The following is a 13,606-nucleotide window of genomic DNA, read 5'->3' on the forward strand; positions in this document are numbered from 1 at the left end:
GCTCACCCAAAAGGTCAAAACTGTGCTAAATGCCAGTCACACAGTGAAATTCTTGGCCGGCCCTTCCCTCTGCCATCTATTTCAGTAACCCTAGAAGTCGCTGTTTAATGATAAGCTGAGGGGCGTAGCTGACATGCCGGCCATATTATCCCCTCTATGGGCACAGGAAGCAGCGGCAGCGCTGACCTCAACCCGAAGGCCCGTGAATCATCACGGCCCGTCATCAACTGCGTCCAATTGAAAGTGCTGCTGGCGCCCTGTGCACTTGTGGTTATCTCAAGCAGCAGATTGCTCCACAATAGACAAGAAAGCTATTTTCGTGACTTGTCATTATCCCGTTGTTTCCATTAGCTAACTACGAGCTAAACTGAGATCACATTGATGACAGACATGGGCTCGGTTGAAGACATTTGGACACTGAAATACAAAAAAGAAAATCATGGTACGCTGTCATAAAAAAAGTCTATTTAAGGACATGATGATTTTATAAAGCCACATTGTAATTATGATATTTGACATCGTCCAATCCTTTGACTTCGTATTCATGTAGTCCATCTTAGTCCGGCCTCCATAACGTCTCCACACGGGACGTCCCTGTCATTATTAAAAGCCTTTTGAGTCTTGGACGGATTTAATTCATCTATAAATTGACCTTTTTTTGCTCAATTATTTTGTAAAATCCCTGAACTCTAATGGAGGACACACTGTACCAACTCTCAAACCCTCGGCCAATCAGAAGTTGAAGTTGAAAAAAACAAGTTGTCTTTCTTTGTGGGTACAGTTAAAAGGATGAAGAGAATTATATTAAAATGTAAATTGTTATTTCGAAATAAAGAACAAAAAGAACATGATGACCCTTGTTTCGTTTTGATAATTGTTCTTGCAGGTGAACATAGACCGAGGTTGGAACGCAGATTTTAGATGCACGTAAACTTTTAGATCTATTTTTTTAAATCAATTTCAATGTACAGATTTATTTAAAATACATACACTTTTGTATTTCTGTCTTTTTGTACGTGGGAAAAGAAGTTCCGATAACAAATCTCTGAATTGAAAACATTAAATTGATGATTTTGTATTATATAAAACATATTGTCCAGTTAATATATCTGCATGTGAACAGTTTAGGGGAGAATTTTCTGAACTGATAATGGCCGATAACTCAATTCATGAAAGCTCGAGGGCGTCCGTGATCCATATAGAAAGTCTTTGTTTCTCCCTGACGCTGATCTGAATTTCGATTTGAAACACACCAGTGCACTTCTGTGCGTCTTGCAAAAGCAAAGAAGGTTGCCGAGGAAGCGGCATGTCAGTTGAGACTCTACTCCAGATGAATAAATGATTAGCGTGCAACAAACATCAAAGAGGGATTGTGCGCCTCAAAGGGAATAAGGCCGTCACACTTATCAGGTCCTATAGTGACGAATAAACCCTGCTTATGCCAGAAAAACATGGCAGGGTTTTAATCCGAACCTGTTTGAGATTCTAATGGCTCCTTTTGCATTGATCATCTTGTGCGGAGAGAAATGACACCCCTCATCCCGCCTCTGTTTCTTTTATGAAGTACCAAATAATGCGCATGTATTAGCGTCACGGTGTGACTGGTGTCCTCTTGCCAACACTCCATATCATGTTTTTCAAAATAAAACATTGTGGGGCTCCATTTAATATGACACAAATGAAGCCATGATATAATTTTTTCCGATCCTTTTTTACCAAAGGTTCCTTTTCAATGCTACCTATGATTAGCATATAGCATGATTAGCATTGCTAATCCTTGTCCCCTGTGTATTCCATAATAAAACGGGCCAGAAATTTTTACTTAAAAACATTGTGGGCCAAACTAAATATACATTACAATAGGAGTTCAAACAGAATCTCCCCTCAATCTCCTCTTGAATTATTAAAGAGTAATTTTAGAATGGAGCTTCTCTGCAGTGGGAGTCCAAACAAAAAACTGGTAAATAAGAAAAGTCATTTTTCATCACTAACTCAGGACACACTTTGTTTTGTTGTAGAAAATAGCCTGTTTATCATCAGTCATGATATCATTGTAGGTCATCCAGTTTTGGGTGTTTTTTAAGCTTGTTATGAAAATGAAATTGTTGTTGACTTGTTGGGTTTTGATTTGGCAGGTGGATTTACTGTAACCTAAATTATGAGTATTAAGGTCGAGATTGTTTTTTATGCTGTAGCCACAACTCCTGGCAATCCAAGTTTTCTCCAATAGTATCAATACTAATGCAATTGTTCATTTAAATATGATTTTATTCGAATAATTAAAAAGCCTATTTATAATTGAATATCAATATCAGGCTGTTTGGGTTATTTGGAATACAACAAACTGTAGTTTAATATTGTAGAAGCCACAATTCAATACCTATTTGTTTCCTAAACCTGTAAATCTGAGGTCTTCTGTGCGAAATTAGTCATTTTACAACATGTGTGTAAAAAGAACCAAAATCCCTTTTATATGTAAGTGGGCAAAAAAAGACAGAGAATATATAATGTTTCTTTACTAGTGTGCAATTGGTTTTGATCTTTTTTATGTTAAGAGCACATGTTTTATAAATGTTGTATTAATGGCAAAGTTTGCAGTGTGTTTCTTTTTCGTGTCTGTTTTAACTTCTGGCTTTTTCTCTCTTTCCTTGTCCCGTTGTTTGTCTTCCTACTAGCTCTCGCTCGATCTCGCTGTGCCATCCATCTGCTTCTGCTACGGAGGGGAATGTCTGCTCTCTAACGCCCCTCAGCCGCCTTATCTTGACTAGGTCTGTACTGCTGTGGGTTTCCTACAATGTTTGTTATCATCTCGGCCTGATATCTGCACCTCCATCTGTCAGAGATATCAGTGTGTGCTGGTGTACGTGTGCGTTTGTGACATCGAGGGTATCTCTGGTTTGTAGTTGCTACCACAAGATTGCTATCTGATAACAATGCAGAAGCTAATGAGTAGTTAGGCATATTAGTTTATTTAATATGTTTCAGGTTATTACTTATGAATTAGGACAACATAAGTGAATTCATGTTTAAAAAAGTAAACCTGTAACCTGTTGCTATAACACAGAAGGGCAAAAACAAACTTTCAGTACTTTTACAACAGCCCACAATGGTGTTATAGCAGCATATCTGACAAAAGGAAGTATATACATTAAAAAAGAACGTTTTAAAAAAGTTAATTATTCATACTTTTTTTTTTTTTTCTTAAGGCGCTATATACATAAATCCTCTTGAATATGCCAAGATGTGATGTTTTATGGACTTATACATTATACATTATAGTCTGAAATGTTGTTGACCGTGTGTAAATAAAGAAAACCATAACAAAGTCAGCTCACAGTTGTTCTTTAAGGTTTAATTTAGCCACACACTGAAATGTTAAATCAACCAATTTAATCTAAATTCATTCTTTATTCTTGTACGTTTTAGTGTTCTGTTCATGTAGAGAATTGTCAAATGTATTCCTTAAATTTCATAGAATTTTAATTCATTTGCTGTTGAAATGAAGTCAAACCGGAAGTAAAAGAAAAAAACGACATATTGCTGTTAGTATATGAGCCTCCTGACTCTGTATAGACAGCGGTGATGACTTTAACCATAAATTATTTCACAGTGCTGCAATAAAAACACAAATGACCTAAAGTTCTTAAGTAACATTATGTCGAACCCTTTATAAGCAGCAGTCTATTTCGTGTTACTTTAAACAATCAGTCCTATCACAACTTTATTAAATTGTATTGTTAATTATCCTAACAAAACTCTATTATGTAAAAGAGGTATTTATAAGAGAAATCCTCAACTCACCTGTATTTTCCCTGGTTTTAAACTTGTGTACTACATTCTTGTTTCCTCCGTTCGTACCGTCAGTGTTCACATGTACTTCTGCATGCTGGCTGTGATTGTTCATTTGGCGTAAGATCATATGCTTCGAATTTGGAAGTCCACAAAAAAGAATATTTGATTTTGCAAAGTGTTCAGCCTGTGATGTCCCGTTTCCTTCATTGTACATTTGTTTACTCCTTTTTGTTTCATCGATGTTGCAGCAAAACTGTACAGAGAGTGATGAGAGTTTGGAGCAGAGATTGTTTTAATTACCGAAAAAAAAAAGTTGAAATCTTTTCAAAGCAGATCATAATTGGCCTCCAGCAGAGAGTCCTCATTATTTCCTCCACATTGGTGGGCGCTTGCGCTTTATATGCAAGTCGCCCTTTGTGGTGATAATTTACCCTTGTCCCTTTAAATAATGAGTACATTAATGAGAGTTGACCCAAGAAGATGTTTGACGAATTCGGTCACCCAGACAATCTTTCCACCTCCCCCCCCATTAATGTCCTCTGATCTATCTTCCATTTGGTTCTGGATGTTTATTCGATGTCACACCCTCCATGCTGAGCCATCATGGCTGATTCATATCTGACTGCGATTAGAAGTTAATGCCGGGTGTTACCACTAAACATGCATTTAGTGTTTCACAAGCTGAAACTTTGTATTACCACATTTGCATAACTGCACACATTGATGGATATATCACTTCTGTTTCTCTAGCTTGTGAGCGAGCAGACATTCTCTGTTTGTTATGAATATCATTGGATGGCAACAAAGCTACTTCCTAACTAATATGGCCAACTGTCACAGTTTTGACATAAATAACATTAACGATTGTTTTGCTTGAACTTGCCACTCACCAACCCTTTTTGGGTTTGGGATTCCTAAATTGATCTGGTACCCATCCTTCCCTGCTTTGTCCCCCTCCATTCCTAAACCGGAAGATCGCTACCACTGCAATCGAACTCTCACCATGGAGGAGTATGACGTGCGCTCAGCCGCCAGCATCATGGCGTCGGTGAAAGAACAGGAGGCCCGTTTCGAGCAGCTCACGCGAGCCCTTGAGGAGGAGCGACGCAACGTAACCCTGCAGCTTGAGCGCGCCAATCTGCCGCCCAACCTTCCTGTTAGCCAGCCGCTAGCCTGGCAGCAGGCGGTGACGCAGGTAAATGGCGCCGACATGTCCACCAGAAAACCCCTTCATTTCCGTCCCAACCACCAAAGAAGCTTCCACCACGCACACTGCTGCATCCATCTGGGGACCTGCCTTTCATAAAAACATCTCAATTTCATGTCGTTTCTTATCGTCTGAGCCCATCAGTGAACCCTCTTTTTAATTTCCCAAAAACCGTGAGAGAAATCATCACCATATTGAAAGTCATAATCATTTTGTCCATTTCTCACCTCCTTCTCCTTTCAACTGTTCTTTCGTATCATGATTGAATGGCCTTTTGCCCAGACTTGGTCGGCATCCAAGGAACATTAGAGTCCTAACCAGGTATGGCTCTGCATCGACAGGGAAGTTAAGGGAAGGGATGAAAGTAATCCTGTGAAAATGTCAGAGGACCAAATAAACTATTGATCCAGACTACAGAACAGTGGGTTTGATGGGAATACTGCTAAGATTTCCTCTGTTAATAACTAGCAAGGTCAAAGGAATATCACATATTTTCGTTGAGTGTGTTTCTTCTTAGGGGTGACTGTTGAGGTACTGACATTCTTGGCATTCAAACTGTTTTGCTGTCACCAAAGGTTGGACTGAAACTGGTCAAAAGTTGCGGCTGTACATGGAGGTGATTGTCCTGCCTTGTCAATTAGTTATAATGTCAAGCATTGAGGAAGGAGTTTAGTTGATGTAGAATTCAGGTTTTTAAAATCGATTTTATAAAAGATATAAAAACTAAAATAAAGGAAGGATAATATGGAAAGTCAAAGTAAAGGCAGGGAAGGAACTTATCTTCCACTTTGTTTGAGGCCTTTTGCTAAAATATTTGAACCATCCCAGGGAGAATAGAAGGTCTTCTTAGTCTGGCTACACCAATAAATGATGTTGAGAAACCCATGAACTCAAAGGGCAGTGCCGAGCTGCCAGTATATTGGAACTCTAACTCATTATCAGACTCAGACACTACTCCCACTCAACAAGTTCAGGATCACACAGAAAGTCCACATAAGACATTCATGAGAATTAGAAACTTGTATTGCCAGTGTTACCAATATGTTGTGTAGTGAACATATATACATCAAGTAATTGTTAGATGATGTAAATGATAGATTTACAGTAAATGGTTTATTTTTTCCCCTAAAACAAGCGTCAGAACATTAAGTCTAGACTTCAGTCAAGAAGAGAGTGACTGAGCTTAGTGGACCATTCCATATTTTCAGTGACAGCTTGTCGTTCATGAACCTTTTTCTTGTTGTGAAAAACTCCTTTTTTTTTTGCTTCCTGCTGTTTGTTTTTTATTGTGTACAAAGACCACTGCATTAAAGTCAACAATGAAAATGAATTAAACCAGTAAACAGTTAACATGGAAAACATTAAACAGTAGATGAGATCATTACTTTCATCTGTATTGAAGGTTCTGCTCCGAACATTAGAAATGAAATGTAACGCAATGAGACACCTAACTGCAATTTTGCTGACACAATTTTCTCAGAAGTCATTTTCACAGCCGCTACATTCAAATTGGACCTTTCATCTGGCCACAGAATAACAAGTTGATAAGATGCAACAGTTCACTAAATATGCCCATCATTCACTGGAAGTTACCTGTTACATGACAGGCGGGGAATTGGCTCCTCTTTTACAGCGTTCCAGACGACTACTCGCTTCTGGTTTATGTCCTGAACCAGCTCTATATGTGTATTGTCGGGGTCAATTGGGCATAGCAGGGTGCTTCTCATCTTGCCGTGCACCATATCGCTGTGGAATGTTTTGCGGTCACCGGGCATCGAGTTGTTGCCTTTATCATAAGTGGCTTTAAATGCCAGCGCTAATTGAATGCTCTGTGGGAATGGAAAAGAGGAAGGCATTGGTCAGTGTCTTGGCACCTCGGCTCACTGCTGAACTCTGAGTAGTGTGCGTGAAGGTTCCACCACTATAATGTTCAGCCAATGTCGTTTATGTAATGAGGAAGTGAGAGGGATGAGTAATATATCAGCTCGTTCTCGTTCCCGCCGTCTCCTTTCTGCTAGATTTAAGTCGTACAAACAAAGTCCCTGGGCTGCACGCTGGATTAAAATGGATCAGTTAAATAGAGGTTACTAAATCTTACGCTGCTTTCAATGAGTGCGCTCAAAGTCGGAATGAAAAGGAAATGTGGATCACATCACTGCCGGTATAATAAACGGGTACGCCAAGATTTGTTTCTTATATAGAGAAAAGTGGGTCACATTTTTAGAGATGCACAATGACATATCAGGTACGGGGAAACTTTACTGAGCGCTATGATTAGTGTTGTCCTCACCTCATGCATTGTAGTGTAGTTACAGGTATTACAGTGTCCTTTACTACTCTGAAGCTATATGTTATTAAGTGCTGAAGTAAGGTTTGTTTGCGTCTGTAGATGTAAATGTTCAAAACTGCCTCTTTAAAAATACATACAATAAAATACATACAATGTAGTACTTTTGTAGTTTTTTATGTAGTTTCTAAAGAGCAAAGTCATTTTATGTTGCATGCCAGACGGTTGGCTCAAGGTAGATTGTTCATCTATACATGATGACATAAAGATTTAAGATTCGCTAAGAAGCAGAGATTAAGGAAATAAATGTTACGGTAGACAAACAATTCAGAAATAATAAGATACAGATCCACACCTAGATTCAAAAGACTATATTATAGTTTGATACAGTTTGATAAACATACATTTTGTTCAACCTTGAGCTTAAAGTGTGAAAGTGTTTTTTGTAGCTTGAATCATTGACTTTGACACGTTTGTTCTACGGTATATTTTTCACTGCAGTATCACAGGGGTATCTTTGGTACTCACCACACGGACCTACTGTATATCTTCAAGTCCTTATTTTAATAATTCAACAGAAAATATAAACAAATATTTAAGAAAATCCTGTTTGATTATTGGTGAGGCTCATAAGGATTGTTTTAATTTTTAGTGCCATGTGATTTGGATTCCTTTTACCTTATTCTATTTTATCTTATTATTGTCAACATGATCCTGAAATGTGAGTGTGAAAGCTAAGGAACGGTCAGGCAGAGGTGTCACAGCAGGCACAGGAAAGTAGTCAGTATTTGAAGTGCAAAAAAAACAACATGAATTTAACAGTCAAGTTAAAAAAAAAAAGATGATATTCTAATTGAAAATGGTTAACTAGATGTTTTAATATTAAGTTGTAAAAGTGTGTCGAAGAATCAATGGCCAAGGTTCAAAAGGCCAACAAGAAGATCAGAAGTCAGCCAGACAAAGTTACACAATGAGGAATACTGTTTAAATAACGACTTAAGAGCAGAAATAATTTACGAAAAAATATATAAGTAACGTTAAAACATTACATATTGTTGTTTTAAGATAAATATATTTATTAGATTAATAATGTGTTAAAAGAGAGCAACACTTAATAATAAAGTTCTGCTCTCATTGTCTGTAGGCTTTTTGTACAGAAGAATAATATAAATTGCACATTTGTAAAAGTCAATCTCATAGATTTAGCTCCACATTTGAAAATGATTTGTTGTTTGTTTGTTTTGAGCAGCATACAAATACGATAAGCACGAGGGAGTTTGTTGTTAACAGATGGCCTCATTTTGGAGATAATTGAATTCTTCTTTCTTTATTAAAACACTTTCTAAATGGCTGCTGAGATGGAGAGTTCCTGCGCACCCAAACAAAGCTTTCAGACAACCATTAACTTGTCCTGAGGAGAATCAGTGACACAGATCAAACTCCCTTTGAATTGTCATCCATCAACAGCACCCTGCACCAGATCTTATCCGTCCTTGCTTTAATATTGTTCTGCACTTTGTTTGATATGACACGCTCTATTCGTGCCCAAAGAAACATCAGCAGCGCTCTGAGGGGTTAAGTGACTCATTGTGGCAGTTTTCAGTGTGAGGAAAAACAGACAGCACTCAGACACCCGCTTCTGTCTGGAGCTGAGCAAGTGTGTGACCCTGTTTCTCAATTTACCTTTCGCATTGGCGCACCCACAGAGAGGAAAATCATTCCTGGAATTTAAGGTATCATAAAATGTTGCCGCCGCGTCGTGAATGAGTAAAATTCGACTGCGAGCGGTGCGAAGATGCGCAAGAAATTTTTCAAAGGCTTGTGAACTTTGGCGAGAGCGAACAGTGCCGCCTTTGATCACGGCTGCTGTCTGTGGTGGAGATGTTCGCGCCGTAGCTCTCCACCAACAATCACTCCAGCGACCCTCCACCCTTTTTTTTTTATCTACCCCAGCTCCCCTGGCTATGTCTAAGCACAATGAATACAAAGGACAGAGGGTGCTACAGCGACAGGGGCTCTATCGTACACTGGCAGTTCGTGGGAGCCCCTGTACCCTCGTAAATCACCTGCTTAACAATGAGCTTCATTTTGCCCCCTTCCCTCCTTTTCCCTCGCCCTATCTTTCCCTCAAACTGTGCCATCAGGAACTCTTTTGCATTCATAAACACTCTAATTACTTTGGTGTGGAAGTGCAACACTTGTTTATTTAACATACCGCACACACAGAGACTTCCTTTTCCTTCTGCTGAGTCAAATTTGAACACTGTATTTACTTCTTTTTTTAAGGAGCAGAAAAAGGAGTGATGGTATGGCACAACTTTTCTCATATTGGTCCAAATTTCAACGAAATAAGTCTACAAATACGAGAAAGAAATCAAATCCAGTTGTTGCCAAAACATCACATATTAATCAACATCTACTTTGAATGCTAATAGAAGTTCACTTTCCAAGTTTCACTTAAAAATACAACAACAGGAGCCTGATATGAGAAGTTGTCTCATTTCCAAGTTTCAAATAATTTAGCTTGTTTTCATTAATAAGCAATTAGCATTAGCACATTAAACTGTAGCATTATGGAAAGAGTCCAGTCATGAGTAGACATTTTTCCAAGGACTCTGAATCACTGCCCTAAGATACATTTACTCAACCATCAGAAGCAGAAAATCATTGGAGATGGAGATTAATGGAGATTCTTAACATCCATTTTCCTGGGCCTCGTCACTTTATCCGTCTATACTTTTAACAAACTATTGCAAAGCTACGCATAAAAATAAATATAATTATAATGGTACGTTGTGTAGCTTGTATTATTGCTGATTGAGCCATATATTGGGAAACAGTGTAAGAAAAGAAAATAAGTAATGTGCACAGCCCAGGCTTTCAGACAACGGGTGTTCGTGTCTTGTATTTTTTTCTCTTCATGTTTTATTAAGCCTACAAAAAGAGTCTGAAGTGCTCATGGTCGGATCCCCGTTGAAGATCATTGCCTGTATCAGCAGTGCCTCAGCAGCTGACGTGGAAGGACAGTACGACGTGCACAAGAACACAAAAAGTGTTTTTGAAGAGACATTGTGCTCTTTGTATTGAAAGCTATTTATATTCCTCGGGGGCGGCTCAAACCTTCATCCTTCACATCAGCCCTATTGCTGGTGGATTTAAATGCCTGTCCTTGTGCACTCCCTGCCATTTGATCACAAGCCATTAAAGCATTATGTTCTCTAAAAGCACTAAGAGGGGGGTATCGGAATACCTCTCCCATTTCCTTTACCGCATAACCTCTATGATAGTTACACACCCCTTCGTCTCTGGACCACCCGGAAATGCACTCACTGTACTCCAAGATGACTATTGCAGACAAAACAAAGACAAGTTCAGAGGTTAACCTGTAGTCCATGTGTTTAAAATAAACTCTAGTTTTGTCATGGGACCTGTCGGAGGAATGCGACCCTACCACCGTGGTCCCGCAAGACCAACAAACCAGGCGGTGTTTAATCTAAATTGAAAACAGGTCTGTGGTGATGGGAGGTGTCGAAGGTCTCGTCTTTAATAATGCCTGTGAGTTCAGCGCACCAGTGTGGCCTTTTTACTGCCTGAGTTTGCAAGCATTTAAATGGTGTCAAAGGAAGACGTGAGAACATCCCGGGACCCCTGGGCTTTCTTTGCATACTGAGGAGAGACTTTATTTGTGAAGATAGTAAGTAAGAAAATGTTTCCCCGAATCTCAATGTTAGCTTTTGCAATGCATTGTATTGAAAGTAATGGATCTTCTGGATGGTGTTTTCTTGCATCATATGATGGTTTTGTTGAGTTTTAAGGAGACATTTTTACATTTATGTGGTAAATTTAACAAAGTATAGCTATATAATATACTATTCATTTTTAGAAGTTTATTCTTATCATATTTTATTGACAGTGGGTGTGGCCTACGGTCTAGATTACTCACAATTGGAGATTTTCACTGGATACTAATGCTTAGATATTTACTTTTTCGAGCCCCAGAAATTCTGTAATGGTGCAAATACAAAAGATGTGGACCAAAATTACGGAGCGTCAAAACCTTTTATACGAAAAGGGTTCAATTCAATTCAATTCAATTATATTTAAATTGTCTTATCGTAACAAAGTTATCTCAAGACACTTTAAAGTTTAAGTAGGACTATAATGGAGAAAATACAAACAGATCCCAGCAACTCAACAATGAGTGAATCACAGCGTAGCAGTGGCGAGGGAGGATACAGCGAGAGAAAACAGGAGAATATATAGTAGGGCAGAAGAGTCCATGGAAGTGCTGGAGAGAGATCTGGATCGTTGACATGGTGAAGATCCTGGATCAGCAGCAGCTCTGGAGGTGGAGCCCTGGAGCTCTGTGTGGGTTTAAATAGTTGAACCTGATTTCTCCATCCTGTCCTCGAGGTAGAGAGCCTACAGTATTTAGCAAGTTTAGAAGACGCTGGTTGAATGACCTTCAAGCTTGGATTTGCTCAAAGTCACTTAAAAGTAAAAAAGCTGGAGGATGCTTTAGAAACCAACTGACAATCTTACTATAGACAACCAGTAAATGGGTTTGTCCCCACTGTGTTAAGTTGTTTGATTTTGAAAAGTTAGACCAAGATCATCAATTAAATTAAATTAAAATAACACTATCTGCATTTTGTTGACTGTTTAAGAAGGACCAAAAGTAATCCCTTGTGGAACTTCATATGAAGAGGAGAAAGACATCTTAATAAATACCAGAAACACAATTTTCTGAGAATTATTTCAGGATTGGCAAATACTCTTTTAACGTAACAAACAATGTATACTCCTCTGTTTGCAATATATGCTGGTTACCATGTTAGAAATGGTTCCCTGTCACAGATTTCATTAATGTTTCGATATATGGACATATTGCAGACTGCCTTCAAAACTCTGCAAGTATAGCTCCAAAGACTTTCCTTCTATGTTCTCACTGGATTTTGTGAGCATGTTCGTGAACACTATGGGCAGTAGATTCCAATGCTGGAACTAAGAAATGGATCAGTGCAGGACTAGCAGGCTATTTTATAGGTGTGTTAACAGTTTTATGAGCCCATAGAAGCATCCTAGGTGATTGTTGAGTTTGGCTCACAGTCTTCTTGTTTTGGCCCTTTGCTTTATTACTGAAAACAAAGATTCAACGGATAAGCCAAACAAAACATGTCCATAACTTGTCCGGGATTCAATTTGTTTTGTTTTTTCTCTCACTCCGACCTTACCTTGCTAGACACCAAACCGAAGCCTGAAATCTGCAACACTTGCTCTTTTGTCCCAGACACAAACAAATGGTCTAAAAAAATAGTGATTGGTTGAATCACCAGAGAGCCTCAAGCATCTGTTTACTTGTACAAGGAGCTTTAAAAAGGGGGGAGTTGAAAGCAATGTGGGATGCTGATAGTTCTGGATTGTGCCAACAGACGGGTGCTGCTGACTGACCTCTTCACCAAAGCAGTACGGCTGAGCAACATATTCCAGTTTAATCCAACGTGTCCTGCATTGATAGCTGCACATAATAAGCTCTTGCATTCCAAATAAGTCCAAAAACAATTAGTTGAGGTAGCTTTGTCTCAGCTACAACACTCTCTGGAGGGGGTGATAAAGAAACAATGTTCAAAGGTAATTTTTAGCCAAAACTTGAAACAAGTTTGTGTACGTTTTATCAAAGACAAGTTTGAAAGTATAATTGTATCCAGGTTTTGTTGGTCAATTGTTGAACCACATGTTTAGCAGCTGAGATCGTAGCATTTGATCCTGTAGTAAATAATGGTTTCAAACGGACATAAAAAATGAAACACCTACAGATGGACCGAAGACAGAACACAATATAGTTATCAGAAGATGCTCCTGTCTTTCATTGAAAAAGATGTTAAAGTTATCTTAAATTTGAAAGTTAGTCAGAAGTTTTCCCTATATTAATTATAACTTTTTACTCTTATCTTACTGAGTTTCAGGAGAGCAAACAGAGACACACAACCATAAACACTCACACTTGCGGATCATTTAGAGTTGTCAACCTGGGTTTTTTGACTGTGGCAGTAAACTGGAGTCCCAGGATTGTACCCATGCAAGCTTCCCACACAGAAAGGCCAAAGGTTGCCCAAGATTGAAAAGTGATAGCAACCTTATTGCTGCAGGGTGGCCGTGCTAACAACTTGACCACCTTCAACCCCTTTTTTATTCTTGTTTAATTATTTCTCTTTAATCACATTCATGTACCTAATTGTTTGTCTGTCTTCTTTCTTTTCCTGGTATCTCCACCCTAAGCTTCATCTCTCCATCCTGCCTGCACTCTCTTCTTCCTCTTG

The 13,606-nt window shown here is 38.7% G+C and overlaps 1 protein-coding gene across 4 annotated transcripts in view; it reads left to right on the top strand.

Moving 5' to 3' along the window:
• arvcfb (ARVCF delta catenin family member b) overlaps window positions 1–13,606 on the top strand; it is a 187,688-nt gene that overhangs the window by 61,297 nt on the left and 112,785 nt on the right. For 3 of the 4 annotated variants that reach the window (XM_087796753.1, XM_087796718.1, XM_087796726.1), the window contains exons 3-4: window positions 2,676–2,768; window positions 4,767–4,987. The exons of the other annotated variant lie outside the window; for it this stretch is intronic. In XM_087796753.1, the coding sequence (XP_087652879.1) occupies window positions 4,796–4,987 (192 nt within the window). In that variant the 5' untranslated portion in view covers window positions 2,676–2,768; window positions 4,767–4,795. The remainder of the gene's footprint in view (window positions 1–2,675; window positions 2,769–4,766; window positions 4,988–13,606) is intronic. 4 annotated transcript variants of the gene reach the window in all.

This window comes from Callionymus lyra, chromosome 1, assembly GCF_982586985.1.
Source record: "Callionymus lyra chromosome 1, fCalLyr1.hap1.1, whole genome shotgun sequence".
Taxonomy (NCBI): Eukaryota; Metazoa; Chordata; class Actinopteri; order Syngnathiformes; family Callionymidae; genus Callionymus; species Callionymus lyra.